General features: G+C 35.6%; 1 protein-coding gene across 6 annotated transcripts in view; it reads right to left on the bottom strand.

Moving 5' to 3' along the window:
* Positions 1–16,522, bottom strand: part of LOC149792868 (uncharacterized) — a 54,503-nt gene that overhangs the window by 21,266 nt on the left and 16,715 nt on the right. For all 6 annotated transcript variants that reach the window (XR_016422649.1, XR_016422650.1, XM_089966654.1 and 3 more), the window contains exons 6-9: positions 13,649–14,167; positions 10,499–10,605; positions 9,117–9,371; positions 4,429–4,550 (exon numbers count right to left, since the gene is read on the bottom strand). Coding sequence is in view for 4 of the 6 variants with exons in the window: in XM_089966654.1 (XP_089822780.1) it covers positions 4,429–4,550; positions 9,117–9,371; positions 10,499–10,605; positions 13,649–14,167 (1,003 nt within the window). In the remaining 2 variants the exon portion in view is untranslated. The remainder of the gene's footprint in view (positions 1–4,428; positions 4,551–9,116; positions 9,372–10,498; positions 10,606–13,648; positions 14,168–16,522) is intronic.

Below are 16,522 nucleotides of genomic sequence, written 5' to 3'. Positions count from 1 at the left end.
TGGAAGCACTTATTTAGGTATGTAAGGAAGCACTTAATTACATACTTATGGAAGCACTTAATTAGGCACTTATGGAAACACTCAATTATGTACTTATGGAAGCACTTATTTAGGTATGTAAGGAAGCACTTAATTACATACTTATGGAAGCACTTAATTAGGCACTTATGGAAACACTCAATTATGTACTTATGGAAGCACTTATTTAGGTATGTAAGGAAGCACTTAATTACATACTTATGGAAGCACTTAATTAGGCACTTATGGAAACACTCAATTATGTACTTATGGAAGCACTTATTTAGGTATGTAAGGAAGCACTTAATTACATACTTATGGAAGCACTTAATTAGGCACTTATGGAAACACTCAATTATGTACTTATGGAAGCACTTATTTAGGTATGTAAGGAAGCACTTAATTACATACTTATGGAAGCACTTAATTAGGCACTTATGGAAACACTCAATTATGTACTTATGGAAGCACTTATTTAGGTATGTAAGGAAGCACTTAATTACATACTTATGGAAGCACTTAATTAGGTACTAATGGAAACACTCAATTAGGTACTTATGGAAGCACTTAATTAGGTATGTAAGGAAGCACTTAATTACATACTTATGGAAGCACTTAATTAGGTACTCATGGAAACACTCAATTATGTACTTATGGAAGCACTTATTTAGGTATGTAAGGAAGCACTTAATTACATACTTATGGAAGCACTTAATTAGGTACTTATGGAAGCACTTAATTAGGTACTCATGGAAACACTCAATTAGGTACTTATGGAAGCACTTAATTAGGTACTTATGGAAGCACTTAATTAGGTACTTATGGAAGCATTTAATTAGGTACTTATGGAAGCACTTAATTAGATATGTAAGGAAGCACTTAATTAGGTATGTAAGGAAGCACTTAATTAGGTACTTATGGAAGCACTTAATTAGGTACATATGGAAGCACTTAATTAGGTACTTATGGAAGCACTTAATTAGATACTCATGGAAACACAATAATGTACTTATGGAAGCACTCAATTAGGTACTTATGGAAGCATTTAATTAGGTATATATGGAAGCACTGAAATAGGTACTTATGGAAGCACTTAATTAGGTACTTATAAGTATTTATACGTACTCATGATAGTACTTAATTAGGTTCTCATGGGAACACTTAGGTATTCATGGAAGCACTTGTGGGCATCACTATGACAATCAACTAACTTGTTGGAATCATCACATTTTTAATCAAACAGAAACGAAGCAATAAAACACAAATTTCACTTGACAAAGTTCTTTAATTGATATTGCTTTCACAGAATTGCCACCTGTTGGCATGTAAAAATGGTTTTCATTGATTGGTATTTCAATATGTATTGTGTTACTTACTGATAAATATTTTTGCGAGAGATAAGTTTACATCATGTATGATCTCTTATTCAAATTTTCAAACCTGATGACAATTCCTAATTTCTGCACACTCCCATTTTGATGATGAAATGATTTGTATATTAAGCTTTTCTTTACCAGATCAAATTGGAATACATTCATGTCAAGCAGACAGGAGCCAAGTTGTGGTATTTTTTATAAGAAAACAGGAGTCCTCAAGTGAAAAGATATTAATTAACAAAAGAATTTCCATGAATTTAAGATAAAACCATTTCTCTCTTTTCAGACCTGCCAACCCTGATGAGTCCATCTCAGTAAGGCAGTTGGTTTTATTTCCGTACGTTTGACCAGTTTTCAGTAAGGTGTAACAAAATATCATAAACTGCTATTGTAAAACTGGAAAACGGAATTAAAAGTTCGGTATTTGGAATGAGCAGCGACGATAAACATTATGTTCAACTAAAATGTTTGTGAAGCACACGTAGACTTTATTTACCACTAGTACAGTGCACAAATTTTAGTTATAAGCCCTATACAGCTCAATGGCTTGTTGCTGTCTAATTCCTGGAAATTCTTTTTCCATTTCACATGACAATGGCAATCATATTTCGTGCCATGAGTCATACTCAAATTGGCATGTGATGTCCAATAAACATAACTGTGTTCCTTCCAGCTTTTATTCACAAAACACTTTCAAGAGGCTTATTTTCCCTTTCATCTTAAAGATGCATCATTTGCTGGACGCCATTTTTAATAAAAAAATTATATGATCAATAGTTTGATCATGCAGACACTTTGCATGAACAAATAGGTGCAGATTAAAATGTTCGATGTAATGCTGTAAAGTTAGTCTGGTTCCCTGACCAATTTCACTACTTCTAATATGAAACCCGGATGCAAATCGAATATGGATGAACAAACTTTCCTGATTTTTTGGCAATGAGCATTTTCAGTAGTTTTTGCTATTATGCCTTAAGTCCGTATTTTAAGGTAATTTTCGTAAGACTTACAGCAAAATCATAAGAGTTGGCAGGTTTGGTCTTTCCACTGCTAAACCACGTCTGATACATTTTGGGAAATAACAGAGTTTCAAATTAGGTTTCTCAGCAGCAATATTGGCTGTAAAATCAGTACAATTTTCATTTAGGACCAAGTAAACATTAGGAAGAAACATCTTTCAAATATGGCCATCCATTCATCAAGAGAAGCAATAAAAAATATCTTCAAGATGGCTGCCATATATACTAGATGTAGCATCAGCACCATTTTTATTTAGAACCAACGTCACAACACATCCTTTGGTGAAACACCTTGTAAATATATAAACATCCATCTAAAGAAGTATGCAATGTAAGTTTAAAATGGCCATCATGGTGACCAAACTGGAGGTCAGAGTGGCACTATATATATCCGTTTAGAACCAACTCCTTACCATAATAGCAGAAATCCCATGTCGATATGACTTTCTGTTCTGGGGATGTTGCAATAACATATTCAAGATGGCTTTCTTTGGTGGCCTTATTCCACACTTTTATTGGCACCATTTTCATTTAGGACTGATATATTATATATCATAAGAAGTCTTTTGCTGATATGACCATATTTTCTGAAATACCAGTGATAACAACATCTTCAAGACGGCTGCCAGTGTGGCCATAAGACATAACAGATCAGCACCATTTTCACCTAAGATGAACCTGGCATCATAAATAGTCTTTTGTGAAAACAGTGTTGTTGATATCACTTTCCTTTAAGAAGCAGGAAAAACAAGATTCTCATAATAGCTATCATGTCAACCTTGTTAGGTATCTTGGGGGGGGGGGGGCTCCATTTCCATTTAGGACCAGCTGGATATTATAAGTCTTCTGATGAAAAACCCAATGAAGATATGAAGTAGCAATAACAAGATTGTCAAGATGTCTGCCATGACAGCCATATTGGACAACTGATTGCCACCATTTTTATTTAGGACTAACTAAAAACCTTAAGGGGCCCCGAGTGGCCGAGTGGTCTAAAGCGCTCTCCGTTACGGATCACTGCCATCTCACCTCTGTCTGCATGGGTTCGAGTCTTGGATTCGGCTAATGTGGGTATGCGAGAAAGTATGCCAGTAGCTTCACGTGGGTCAGTGGTTCTTTCCGGGGTTTTCCTGGGTTCTTCCTCCACCATTAATACTGGCTGCCATGTATAGCCTATTGTGTGCTGAAAAATGGCGTTAAACCCTACAACAAGAACAACAAAAACCTTAAAAAGCCAAACAGTAAAACAATTATGCCAATATGACCATCCATTCAGGACCATCCATTCAGGGGTAGGAACAACAAAGAGAATTCAGAAAGCCACTGTGGCAGTCATACTGGATGTCTGAGCAGCATCATTTTCATTTAGGACCAACCAGACTTAGAAAGGAATATGCAAGTCTACAGTTTCATGACAATCATCGAAGTAGTTCAGGAACAATAATGATAATCAACTTTTACTAATGGACAGATGGACATGGAACAACAGACTATGGACAACAGATCTGGTCTATCTCCTGCAGAGTTAAAAATGGGATCCACACAAACTTCCACACTATACGTGGGTCTTTCTTGCGAGTTATCCTGCAAAGATTTAATACCTTTTTACCATTAATCATTATGTGCAAAAGTAAAGCCTTGGAATGTTTAGTTTTGTATTTTTGACAAAATTCTTTCAAAAACAGGAAGCCTGTATATCAATATATTGAAAAATAAACTTTCATTGACACAGAACAGCTATGTTTAATAAGTCATCCTGCAAATACGAGACCAACAGTGTTGATATGTCATAGAGCAACTATGCCTGTAGATATATAAAAACTGATGAAAACTCAAAACCCAATAGCCCTCCTTTCTATAATCACTTTTACAACTATCGGACTACACTGCTGAGGCCATGAATTGTGATTGGAGTTGAACTGTTAGGTCTGTGGCAAACACCAGTGATGCAGCTGACTTCTTTTCCAGAACCAGATAATTATAAGCATCTATTCCAAAGGAAAGATTTATCTTACCCAAAGTAGAGGATGTTCCCAATATCATGCTGAAACCTGAGAAAAAGGTCCAGCTCTTCTTTGGACTCTATATTAACAGTTCCTTCTTGGTTCATCTTCTCCAGCAGACTGTATGGGATCACCTGTAGATAAAAAGGCAAACACATTCTTAAATTAATAGTGGCAAAAATTTACTTGCAGGCATAAAAATAAACAATCTGGTTCACAATTACTATTTACTGAAAAATTAAGACATGAACACTTTTGTTTTTGATATGCTTTTACTGACATATGTTACAGCAAGTATATTCACTGAATTTCTCCACCCCACCACATCCCACCGCATCTTGATTACCACGCTAAGCCCACTCACAATGCATTAATAGGTTATCACACTTGGATTTGTTGTATTATAGCATAATTACAGTAACTACAATCTCCACACTTATCAAAAGATTAACAAGAATGAAAACCTGGGCTCTCAATACTAAGCCCACTCCTTGTTTATCATTAAGTTGACAAGACAGACACTTGGGCTCCACATATTAGAAACAGAATAAATACATTTCATGGCTCTATTTCCAAGGCCAAGAAAGGGACCACAAAAAGAAAAGAGGTAGAAAAACTTTTCGTAAGTTTCAGACCAAAAGGGAACCTTGAGCACATCATTTAGCAATAATGTAGATGTAAAATTTGTTCTTTATTTAAATAAAAGAAAGCTCTTATGTTACCGAGTGAAAAGGAATGTGTAAGGAAAAGCTTAAATTTTGAACTGTCAACTTTACTTTGAAGATAGGATAACAAATTAACAAATGTGGAATGCAACATTTTGTGTAATGAATATGTAAAATATACTATACCAAGCTGCATCCATTAAACTCAAACGGTTCTGAAGGTAATGAGTTAAAAATAAGTGTGATGGAAAACTTAAAATATTTCCGCCATGGCTATGAACCTTGACCTTTCATAGGGACAAATAATCTAGTTTGCCATAATCTCAAAAACTAAAAAATTATCCATCCCATAATCTCAAAAAATAAAAATGTATTCATCCCATAATCTCAAAAACTAAAAAATTATCCATCCCATAATCTCAAAAACTAACAAATTATCCATCCCATAATCTCAAAAGCTAAAAAATTATCCATCCCATAATCTCAAAAACTAAAAAATTATCCATCCCATAATCTCAAAAACTAAAAAATTGTACAGTGGAAATGAAAGTGCAAGAGAAGAATACTGAAAAGTAACCTTGACCTTTAATATGGACACATATTGCTAATACCTTCCATTCTATTTGTCACATACATCCCTAAGCTTCAAGTAGCCTAGAAATTATTTAGGTGAAAGAAAAATGTAAGCAGAAACTGAGCAGTGACTTTCAAGTCAGGACCTAAACGTAAACTGTAGAATGTGACACCTTCTATTGATGATATCTCAGTATACAGAGTTCCATTCACTCAATTTCAAACAAATGAAATGAACATTACACAGTGGTTTGATGTAGTGGAAAACCTTGAAGACAAAACTTCCAATGCTGTACCAACACACTTAATGATGATGTGCAAGTATACAAAGTTCCATCTTTTACTCCCAAGTGGCTTTATCGGCACGAAGCAGAGAAGAATGTGTACCAGAACACATAACACACATTTCTTTTCAATGACGATGCCATTTTAATAAAGCAGAAACAAAAGAAGGATCAAAAAACGGATGGATGAATGGACAGACAGACAGACATACACAAATTCAAATAGTATATTTCCACTCTTCAGGAAAAGACAAGGGGACAATTAACTGTTTAAATGGAAAGAAAACTGAGATGATACTGCGTACTTTTTTGACGTTATATTCCCAGAACAGGAATGCATAAAATTCCCAATCAGTGCAAGAAAGAAGATCAAGTCATTTAATATTTTACTTCCTGGAAAAACATGACAACATCTGAAAGACTTTTATATCGGTAATCACATCACGGTCACTAAATTACTTCTTGACAACCAAATCATTAGCTAGAAGTGGAAGTTTCTTGGGTTCATATGGGGATTATGTGGTTGCATGGTGGAGGGGAAGCCCCTCAAATATTGTCTAAGTTACATGTGAAACAAAAATTAAGTAAATAATAAACTTTTAGGCATTCTTTACTTTTTCCTGTAATTTTAATTTAAGATATGGGGAAAAAATGATTAATTAATTAATATTAATGATTAATTCATACACTGAAATAACTTGGTCTACTCATTACAAAATGGCAAAAGACTGCACAATCAACAAGCTATGACTCCTTCGATGCTAATATCCCTTGTATCACAACTGACTATTGCTTTATTAAAAACACAAAATATGACTAATGTTTTATATTTAATTTTATTTGATAATTTCCTTTATTGCAAAATGGAAATGTCTAATTCCAGTACCATATATCAATTCAGGATATTTCTGATGTTCCTTTCTTGAAGATCAGCAAGTTTCAAAGGTATTCAGTATGCGTGTGAGTGTGTGTGTGTGTATTCAGTACCATAATACAATTACTTTTGCTGCAGATTTCACTTGCTTCGTGAGCAGATGTGCTGTGAATGGAAGTTACTGTGCATTAAATGGCTGTTACTTTGCATTCTGATGTATGTATGTATGCATATACGTGTGTATGTACGTACGTATGTATGTATGTATATATGTATGTGTGTATTGTGATAATACAATACTACTTCAATCAATATAAATAATGAAAATAACACACACACACACACACACACAAAGGATATGTCACAGTTTGTTAAAAGTCTGAAAGATAATAAATGGTCTGGGGATGAATTGTCCCCATGCAGAAAACCTGCCACTGTTATAAATCTTGTTAGTAGCTCTAATGCCAGCTATACCACTGTCCAAGTTTACTCTGACTCTGTCACTTGTTTTTGTGGAGGGAACTGCAGTAGCTCTAATGCCAGCTATATAATTGTCCAAGTTTACTCTGACTCTGTCAGTTGTTTTTGTGGAGGGAACTGCAGTAGCTCTAATGCCAGCTATATAATTGTCCAAGTCTACTCTGACTCTGTCACTTGTTTTTGTGGAGGGAACTGCAGTAGCTCTAATGCCAGCTATACCACTGTCCAAGTTTACTCTGACTCTGTCACTTGTTTTTGTGGAGGGAACTGCAGTAGCTCTAATGCCAGCTATATAATTGTCCAAGTCTACTCTGACTGTGTCACTTGTTTTTGTGGAGGGAACTGCAGTAGCTCTAATGCCAGCTATACCACTGTCCAAGTTTACTCTGACTCTGTCACTTGTTTTTGTGGAGGGAACTGCAGTAGCTCTAATGCCAGCTATATAATTGTCCAAGTCTACTCTGACTCTGTCACTTGTTTTTGTGGAGGGAACTGCAGTAGCTCTAATGCCAGCTATATAATTGTCCAAGTTTACTCTGACTGTGTCACTTGTTTTTGTGGAGGGAACTGCAGTAGCTCTAATGCCAGCTATATAATTGTCCAAGTCTACTCTGACTCTGTCAGTTGTTTTTGTGGAGGGAACTGCAGTAGCTCTAATGCCAGCTATATAATTGTCCAAGTCTACTCTGACTCTGTCAGTTGTTTTTGTGGAGGGAACTGCAGTAGCTCTAATGCCAGCTATATAATTGTCCAAGTTTACTCTGACTGTGTCACTTGTTTTTGTGGAGGGAACTGCAGTAGCTCTAATGCCAGCTATATAATTGTCCAAGTCTACTCTGACTGTGTCACTTGTTTTTGTGGAGGGAACTGCAGTAGCTCTAATGCCAGCTATATAATTGTCCAAGTTTACTCTGACTCTGTCAGTTGTTTTTGTGGAGGGAACTGCAGTAGCTCTAATGCCAGCTATATAATTGTCCAAGTCTACTCTGACTCTGTCACTTGTTTTTGTGGAGGGAACTGCAGTAGCTCTAATGCCAGCTATATAATTGTCCAAGTTTACTCTGACTGTGTCACTTGTTTTTGTGGAGGGAACTGCAGTAGCTCTAATGCCAGCTATACCACTGTCCAAGTTTACTCTGACTGTGTCACTTGTTTTTGTGGAGGGAACTGCAGTAGCTCTAATGCCAGCTATATAATTGTCCAAGTTTACTCTGACTGTGTCACTTGTTTTTGTGGAGGGAACTGCAGTAGCTCTAATGCCAGCTATATAATTGTCCAAGTCTACTCTGACTCTGTCACTTGTTTTTGTGGAGGGAACTGCAGTAGCTCTAATGCCAGCTATATAATTGTCCAAGTTTACTCTGACTGTGTCACTTGTTTTTGTGGAGGGAACTGCAGTAGCTCTAATGCCAGCTATATAATTGTCCAAGTTTACTCTGACTGTGTCAGTTGTTTTTGTGGAGGGAACTGAAGTAGCTCTAATGCCAGCTATATAATTGTCCAAGTTTACTCTGACTCTGTCAGTTGTTTTTGTGGAGTGAACTGCAGTAGCTTAGTTGTTGGAGCTTTGGATTCATAATGCAAAGGTTGAGGATTCAATACCCACCCACCCAGGTCAGATGCCTTGGTGTGTCCTATGGAAAGACACTTAGCTCCCATTTCCTTGTTATGATACAGCCATTAATATGTTTAAAATGCCATTAAAACCAACGAACTTTTATTTCCTTCTTTTCTCTCTTTCTTTTTGGACATGAAAGTCCACTGAAAGTATTACTTTCTTTCAGACATGAAAATCAAAAACATTAATCAAGCCACCATGTGTACCTTGACACCTGCATCCTTAAGGGTCATCAGGCGTTCTTCCAAAGGGAGCCACCTCGCTGGAATGACTTCTCCCCAGTATGGCTGTTCAGATGCAAGCTGTACAATTTTCTTTTTCAAGTCCTCCAACTTCTGGTCAATCACACTATTGTCAACTGCAAAGTCTTCATCAGCCAGGTGAACTATGGTTGGCTTGTCACCAAGGTACTCGGACCGAATTTGCCGGAAATAATTTTCACACACCTCTTTTCTGGAGTCCTGAAGCAAACAACACATTACTCATGCATAGCATTCATCTCACAACTGGTTTTGTATGATGAAGAGTTTTCACACGAATCTGCTTATAAATTCTTTATGCTGTTTTATCTCGTTTCTCTACACATCTTTATATATGACTTTATTTACTAGAGCACTGTGACCTCTTTATTTCATCTTATGAGGTATGTAATACATTCTGACGTCAGATGGATTTACATGCATCATTAAAACATACTTGTTTACCTCGTTATTTGATAATTATGTGTGTGTGTGATTTGGATATTTAACGTAGCTTAAAAAAAAAATCAGCCTTATCGTTATCATGTCTGCACTGTGACAGTTTATAGTGATGTCTAGCACTGGGGTATCATGCCTCAGACATGTAGCATGATGTCCCACCAAGTCACCTTATCCTGACACCAGGCCAACCAGTCCTAACACTAACCTGTTAATGCTGAGCGCCAAGCGAGGCAGCTGTTAGTAGCATTTTTGTAAGTCTTTGGTATGACTCAGCCAGGGATCAAGCCCACAACCTCCCACATCCAAGGCAGATGCTCTAACCATTATGCCACCGGAGAGGTTAATTGATATTTATAGCTTTAACCATACAGTAAAAACTGCTATGAGCGAACAACTGTCATTTCTGACCATAATCGTAATGCACGGATCGATTTTATTATATAAACGCTCTGTTACGAGCTACCACCTGCTGAACATGACCAGTCGCCACGATGACTTTTAAGCTTTAACCATACTTAATTTAAAGTCTAAATTTGTATTAATGTACAAAATATCTAATTATACAAGAAAACTAATGGACCAAACTCAAATGTCATCCATTCTTATAAATTGCTTGATTACCTTTATAATTCATATTTAAGATGATGATCCGTAAGATATAGTCAGAACGTCATAAAATCAACATTAGTGGCCACATTGTATTTTTGGATCACTGAGAAAGAATCCACAATATACCGTTGATATTTAGCACTGATTTATTTAATAACCACTTTTGAAAACTCTGTTACTATTACCAATAATATATATACCCACTAGCATGAAGCTAAATCCAAAATCTTGAACAATCGAATTGGATATCGATTTGGATCATCTAAAACAAAACATACCTGTGGAATTTTATCCGTATGTGTTCCCACCAAAATCACTGGAGGGATGTCTGCGTCAGGGTTCGGAGCACAAGAATGTATCGAGTTCAACCAAACTTCAGCAAGTTCTAAAAAAAGGAAAGTGACACAGAATTGGTATCAGTATAAGAATGTGATTAAGTTACATCACGTATGACATCAACAAAGTAAAGTGTCAACAAGGTCCTAATCAAAATTGCAAAGTATCCAAACCGAAGTGAATTTTTGAACTTTTTTCGAGATTCCTTCCACAAAACAATGCATTTGTGATAAATATACGTTAGTATGTGTGCTTATTATTGAAGAATTTCAGTACTACTACCATTAAATGATTAGCTGTTGCTGTAGGGTTTAACGCCATTTTTCAGCACACGATAGGCTATACATGGCGGCCAGTATTATATTAATGGTGGAGGAAGAAACCAGGAAAACCCCGGAAAGAACCAACATCCCACTAGAAGCTACTGGCAAGCTTTCTCAGATACCCACATTGGCCGAATCCGAGACTCTAAATCACGCAGACAGAGGTAAGATGGCAGTGAACCGTAACAGAAAGCGCTTTAGACCACTTGGCCACTCGGGGTCCCTGTATGTATGTCCAAATGATTAGTTAAGCGAATGTAATGCCTTAGCACACTGTCCACACACTGTCCCCATACTGTCCACAAAGATCTCATTAAGACTTCTTTGCAAATAAATTATATTTCATGCAAACTGAGTTAACTCCTGGAATAATATAAATACAATATACAGCTGTACATGTACATACAGTAAGGCTTCTATGCAAATTGGAATTTATTTGATTCCAGGTGAGCACATTGCTTGCTAGCTCCAGCATCTCTTCCATATAAATGCAGCCTAATGTTTAATATCTTTCTTCAACCTCAGCAAAAAATATGCACATAATTTATGGGTATATTAAATATTGCAGGTCAGATTTTTGTTGCGTGTCAAATTCGTGGCTTAGGTCGTGATATGTGACGAGTCAGAAACTTTCTTAACTCTGAGAGATAATATTGTTCAATGGCCCATAGGTATTGACATGTGTTTCACTCTGACATTTTACGATCGACTGGTTAACAGTCTACTGACATGTATGTTATATGATAGATGACTGACAGGTTCCACTTTTGAACAATGGCACATATGTTAACAAGCAGAAGTAAAGAAGCTAGCAATAAAGAGGGCAGATAACATTTTTGTTTGTAAACCAAGACAACATCTCTCAAAAAGATAATTTTTTATGTCTCAATGGAACTGACCAATTGTCAATCAACTGACATGACCCGATCATGTTAAATTTCTTGATATCATTGAGTGAATATAATTCCTCTGCCTTGAAACGGTTAAAAAAAATCATTCTGATCTGTCATCTATAGCTATTACAGCTAAGAGTCATCTAGGATATGCATACACTAAAGGAATGATTACAGTATCATCTAACATGTCAGCTAAATGTTTGGCTAAAATTCCTAGATATAGGATGAATAACAAGTTGCAGCAGTTATAAAAGAGATTGTCTGCAATTGCAAAAATATAACCAAAATAAATGAAATGCAATTTTGGGAGAAAATGAAAAAAATAAAAAAACACCAGAGGGATGGTCCATGTCTAATTCCACTAAAGCAGGGGTGGGAAAACTACGGCCCGCAGGCCGCATGCAGCCTGCCAAGGGTTTTCATGCGGCCTAGGAACAAGTCATCATTCGCACTGACTCTGTTAATGTTACTCTGTTTATCAAATAAATGTGCTTCTTTTGAAGTTTAAGTTTAAGTTTTCAAATATTAACAACATGTTAACAACTGAAAATTAATTATGATGTTATTTAGAAAAACCTTTTGTTTTTGCTATTTCAAATATTAATTATTTTACTTAATGAACTATGCGGCCCGCTACAAGGTGTAAATTTGTGTATGCGGCACTTGCACTGGAAAGTTTGTCCACCTCTGCACTAAATGGCTTCAGGACTTGGAACTGGGTAAAATATTGAGTTAATCTCAGGCAAAAGCTGGCAAATTTACCTAAACAAAAATCTTAAGATTATTATCATCTTCCTAAATATGAAGTTCTATAACTAAAACGACCGAATAACAAGTCATCAAGCTGTTCAAAACCAATGACAAGCCAGAACTTTCTGAAATATGATCCAAATAGGCTGATTATCAAGTTCTTCCAGAATCTTGGAATAAATCTTACAGGAAAGTGTGGTAATATCATTTAATGGCACCTCCAACTAATTAATATCATTTAATGGCACATCCAACTAATTAATATCATTTAATGGTACCTCCAGCTAATTAATATCATTTAATGGCACATCCAACTAATTAATATCATTTAATGGCACATCCAACTAATTAATATCATTTAATGGTACCTCCAGCTAATTAATATCACTTAATGGTACCTCCAACTAATTAATATCATTTAATGGCACATCCAACTAATTAATATCATTTAATGGTACCTCCAGCTAATTAATATCACTTAATGATACCTCCAACTAATTAATATTATTTAATGGCACCTCCAGCTAATTAATATCATTTAATGGCACTCCAACTAATTAATATCATTTAATGGCACTCAAACTAATTAGTATCATTTAATGGCACCTCCAGCTAATTAATATCATTTAATGGCACCTCCAACTAATTAATATCATAATATAATACATACGAATGACAAAGAGGTCAATGCCAGAGGATTCAAAGACATGTTCATTTAGTGGTGCTCAAGGGGTATAACTGTAAGAAATACTCATCAAAGTTATCAAGGGCAATAACCCTGAGAAATACAAGGCGAATACATATATTGTTGAATTCAACCAAATTCTTTTTAAAGATTAATGCTAACTCTGGACTGAACCAAATACAGAATACAAATTCTGAAGCATTCATAGTACTGTTCGTCAGCAATGTAAATTCTAAGAGGATCAAGGGACATAACTGCATCAGAGGGACATAACTGCATGCAGAATGTGATGATCTTCAAACTGTTCATAAATGTGGAAGCTGGAGTGTTCACAGTGCTTTGCCTTAACGAGATACAACCAACCTATAGTAATTGGGATCATAGGAATACAGAATATATTTCTTATTTCTTTGTGAAAGCTTATACGCGTAAACTTACCATATACTTTGCATAATTTAATTCCATCTGTATCAAAATAGCAGTCATCCTTCACTGGATCTGTGACTTGTTCGCTGACATTTGAAACCAACAGGTATATTGCCCGTTCTGTTAGAAAAGTCTGGTGTGTTGTGTAGAATGCGAATTGACCAGCAAAATCCAATATCGTTAGAGGCACATTTTCATCAGTTTCGTGTTTTAGTTTTTCAGCCTTATCTTGTAGCAATCTCAAAATTTCCACTACTGGATCATCACTAACTTTGCTTGTAGCTGATTTAGTGTCCACCATTTGGCTTGAGTGGAATTTATCTGAATCAGCGCTACATGGAATGCCCTGGTCAGCATTCTCCAAATGGCTGGCATGGTCAGGTTTTGTTTCCACATTACCATTATGGACCTTTTTCACTCCTGTTTCAATCAACTCAACTTTCTCCTCCCTCATATCATCTGAATTCCTCTTCTTGAATTTATCATTCAGGACACTGGCTAGACGCTGCAGCCGCAAGTTCTGCTCTGAAACTGAAAGAGACCAATCACTGAACTGAATCAGTAGTTATGTATTACATATTCACTTCAATAACCACAATGAAATGTGGTATACACTATTTAAAAATGCTTAAAGATTCACAACAATGGTGTCAGATAGAAATTAAAACATTTCTGAACTTCTTGATTACTAATGAAGAGAAATTAATATTGCTTGTATTTTAACTGGTATACTGGATTGTTGAAGAATGGGTCCTGCATGTACATGTACCATGGTATATTGCCAATTAACTGATTGTTGTGGTATTTCTATAAATACAATACAGCTAAACTTTCTACTTAAGTTCTAATGTGTTCGTTCATTCAATGTCTGTTAATTTAACATCACAAAATATTTCTGAAAGCTGTGTCAAGAGAGAACATAATTGCACTACATATCATATCCTGCCTAGCTGTGTGGAACCTTAAATCTCATATAAGCTGAGGTCAAGTAAAATGTGAAAATGTGTATAAATACAGACTTGGTAAACAAACAATTCATTCCTGTTTTAAGATCAGTCTGTGGGTATCATTTACAGTTGTGTTGTAATTTGAGAATACTTTTTTATTTTAATATTCATTGGAATTACTTATTGCTTTATTGACTTTGGATTAACACATTACTTTGATATTATTGTGAACTCATTCAAAATGACATTCAAGAGTACTGGAATTAATTCAGAATAATCTATATTTTTGGACTTGTGATAGGACATTTAGTATTATATGGGATTTAATTCACAATCCTGTGTCTCTTAAATTTTCACTTTGTATTGTAGAAACATAATAACTTAATTTACTTTAATTGTTGGCTCCACTTCTTTCTGTTACTGAAAACTAAGAGTCATAACAGAAATTGGGGATTCATCTGGCTTCTGAATTTCTTTAAACCATTTTAAAGATATAAAAAACTGTTTTTAATTTAAATTGACTTTTTTCAGGAATTTTCATTGTCCCTAGTAAAGACTTTAATTTCCTATTTCTGATATCAAAGTGAAACCAACAAGCAATCGCAATATCATCTAATGTGGAGAACTTTGCTTCAATTCTTACCCAGAATGGCTTATAGTCTATGAAAACAGACAAGTTCTTTGCACTTGACAGCTGTTTTGATCTTTCTGAAGACAAAGCATCTTTAACAAAGCAAGAGATAAAATAATATTTGTATTCACATTTTTGTGGGAAATAAAATTTTGAATGATAGTGGTTTGGTTTTTGCCTGTCCCTGGTTTTGATATGAAAAATCAGAGAGAAAAGAAAGAAATACAAAAATCCAGAGTGAAGAGAATGAACTGCAGGTTCAGAGCATGCCCAAGGAGAGGCAAATGCAGATGGTTGTTGTTGTTGTAGGGTTTAACGCCATTTTCCAGCACACGATAGGCTATACATGGCGGCCAGTAATAATGGCGGAGGAAGAACCCGGGAAATCCCAGGAAAGAACCACCGACCCTCAAGAAGCCACTGGCATGCTTTCTCACATACCTACATTGGCCGAATCTGAGACTCTAACCCACACAGACAGAGGTGAGATGGCAGTGATCCGTAACAGAGAGCGCTTTAGACCACTTTAGACTCCAAAGAAACAGAAAGATAGTGTCAGCTCTGAGAAGGAGAAGACTCTATCTCCAAAATGTGTTAGAAAATGTATGGATGAGTGGAAAAGTGAACTGATAATTCTTTGATGTACATCCTTGATATTTGAATAATTTATAACATTCGTAGTTGCATGGGTATATTTTTGCATATAAAATGATTTGAGCAGTTGATAATTAATATGTTGAGAAGTTTAAAATATAATAAGGTATAAAACAATCCTCTATCTGTTTTGTATACAAATATACACACAGTGACACATAGTTAGAAAGAGAAACACTTTTACAAAAATGAGATTGTATGTTTCTTTCAAAATACCGTACAAGTATTTCTCATTATTCAGCAAAAGACAAGAAATCTTAAACATTATTTGTTTCCATCAGGAATGAGGAATCACAGTTATGGGCTCATGACTATCCAAAAAAACTGACTCTTAAGATTTTGGGATCAAGGGTCAACTGACTCTTCAGTTTGGAAATCTACTGAGAACCCTGGTACTTACTGGTAAAACTAATGAAGTCTACATTAGGTACAACAGAGTCCTTATTATGATGTGGTAAAAAAATGTATATTGAAGGGTTATGAAGTTGTACCTAAGGCATATCAACAAAGGTTTCGGAACTGTAAAAAATAAACAGGACAAACCCATGTCATTTTTATAAGGGCTATTTGCTACATTGATAAACATTATGATCACCTCGTACACCTCATGTTAATTAAAGAATTGCATCCAAAGTGATGTCAAGACCTATCTCG

This window comes from Sinohyriopsis cumingii, chromosome 8 (assembly GCF_028554795.1).
Source record: "Sinohyriopsis cumingii isolate HCF-2022 chromosome 8, ASM2855479v2, whole genome shotgun sequence".
Classification (NCBI taxonomy): Eukaryota; Metazoa; Mollusca; class Bivalvia; order Unionida; family Unionidae; genus Sinohyriopsis; species Sinohyriopsis cumingii.
The sequence above is the reverse complement of the archived record's forward strand: the minus strand, read 5'-3'. Positions and strand labels throughout refer to the sequence as shown.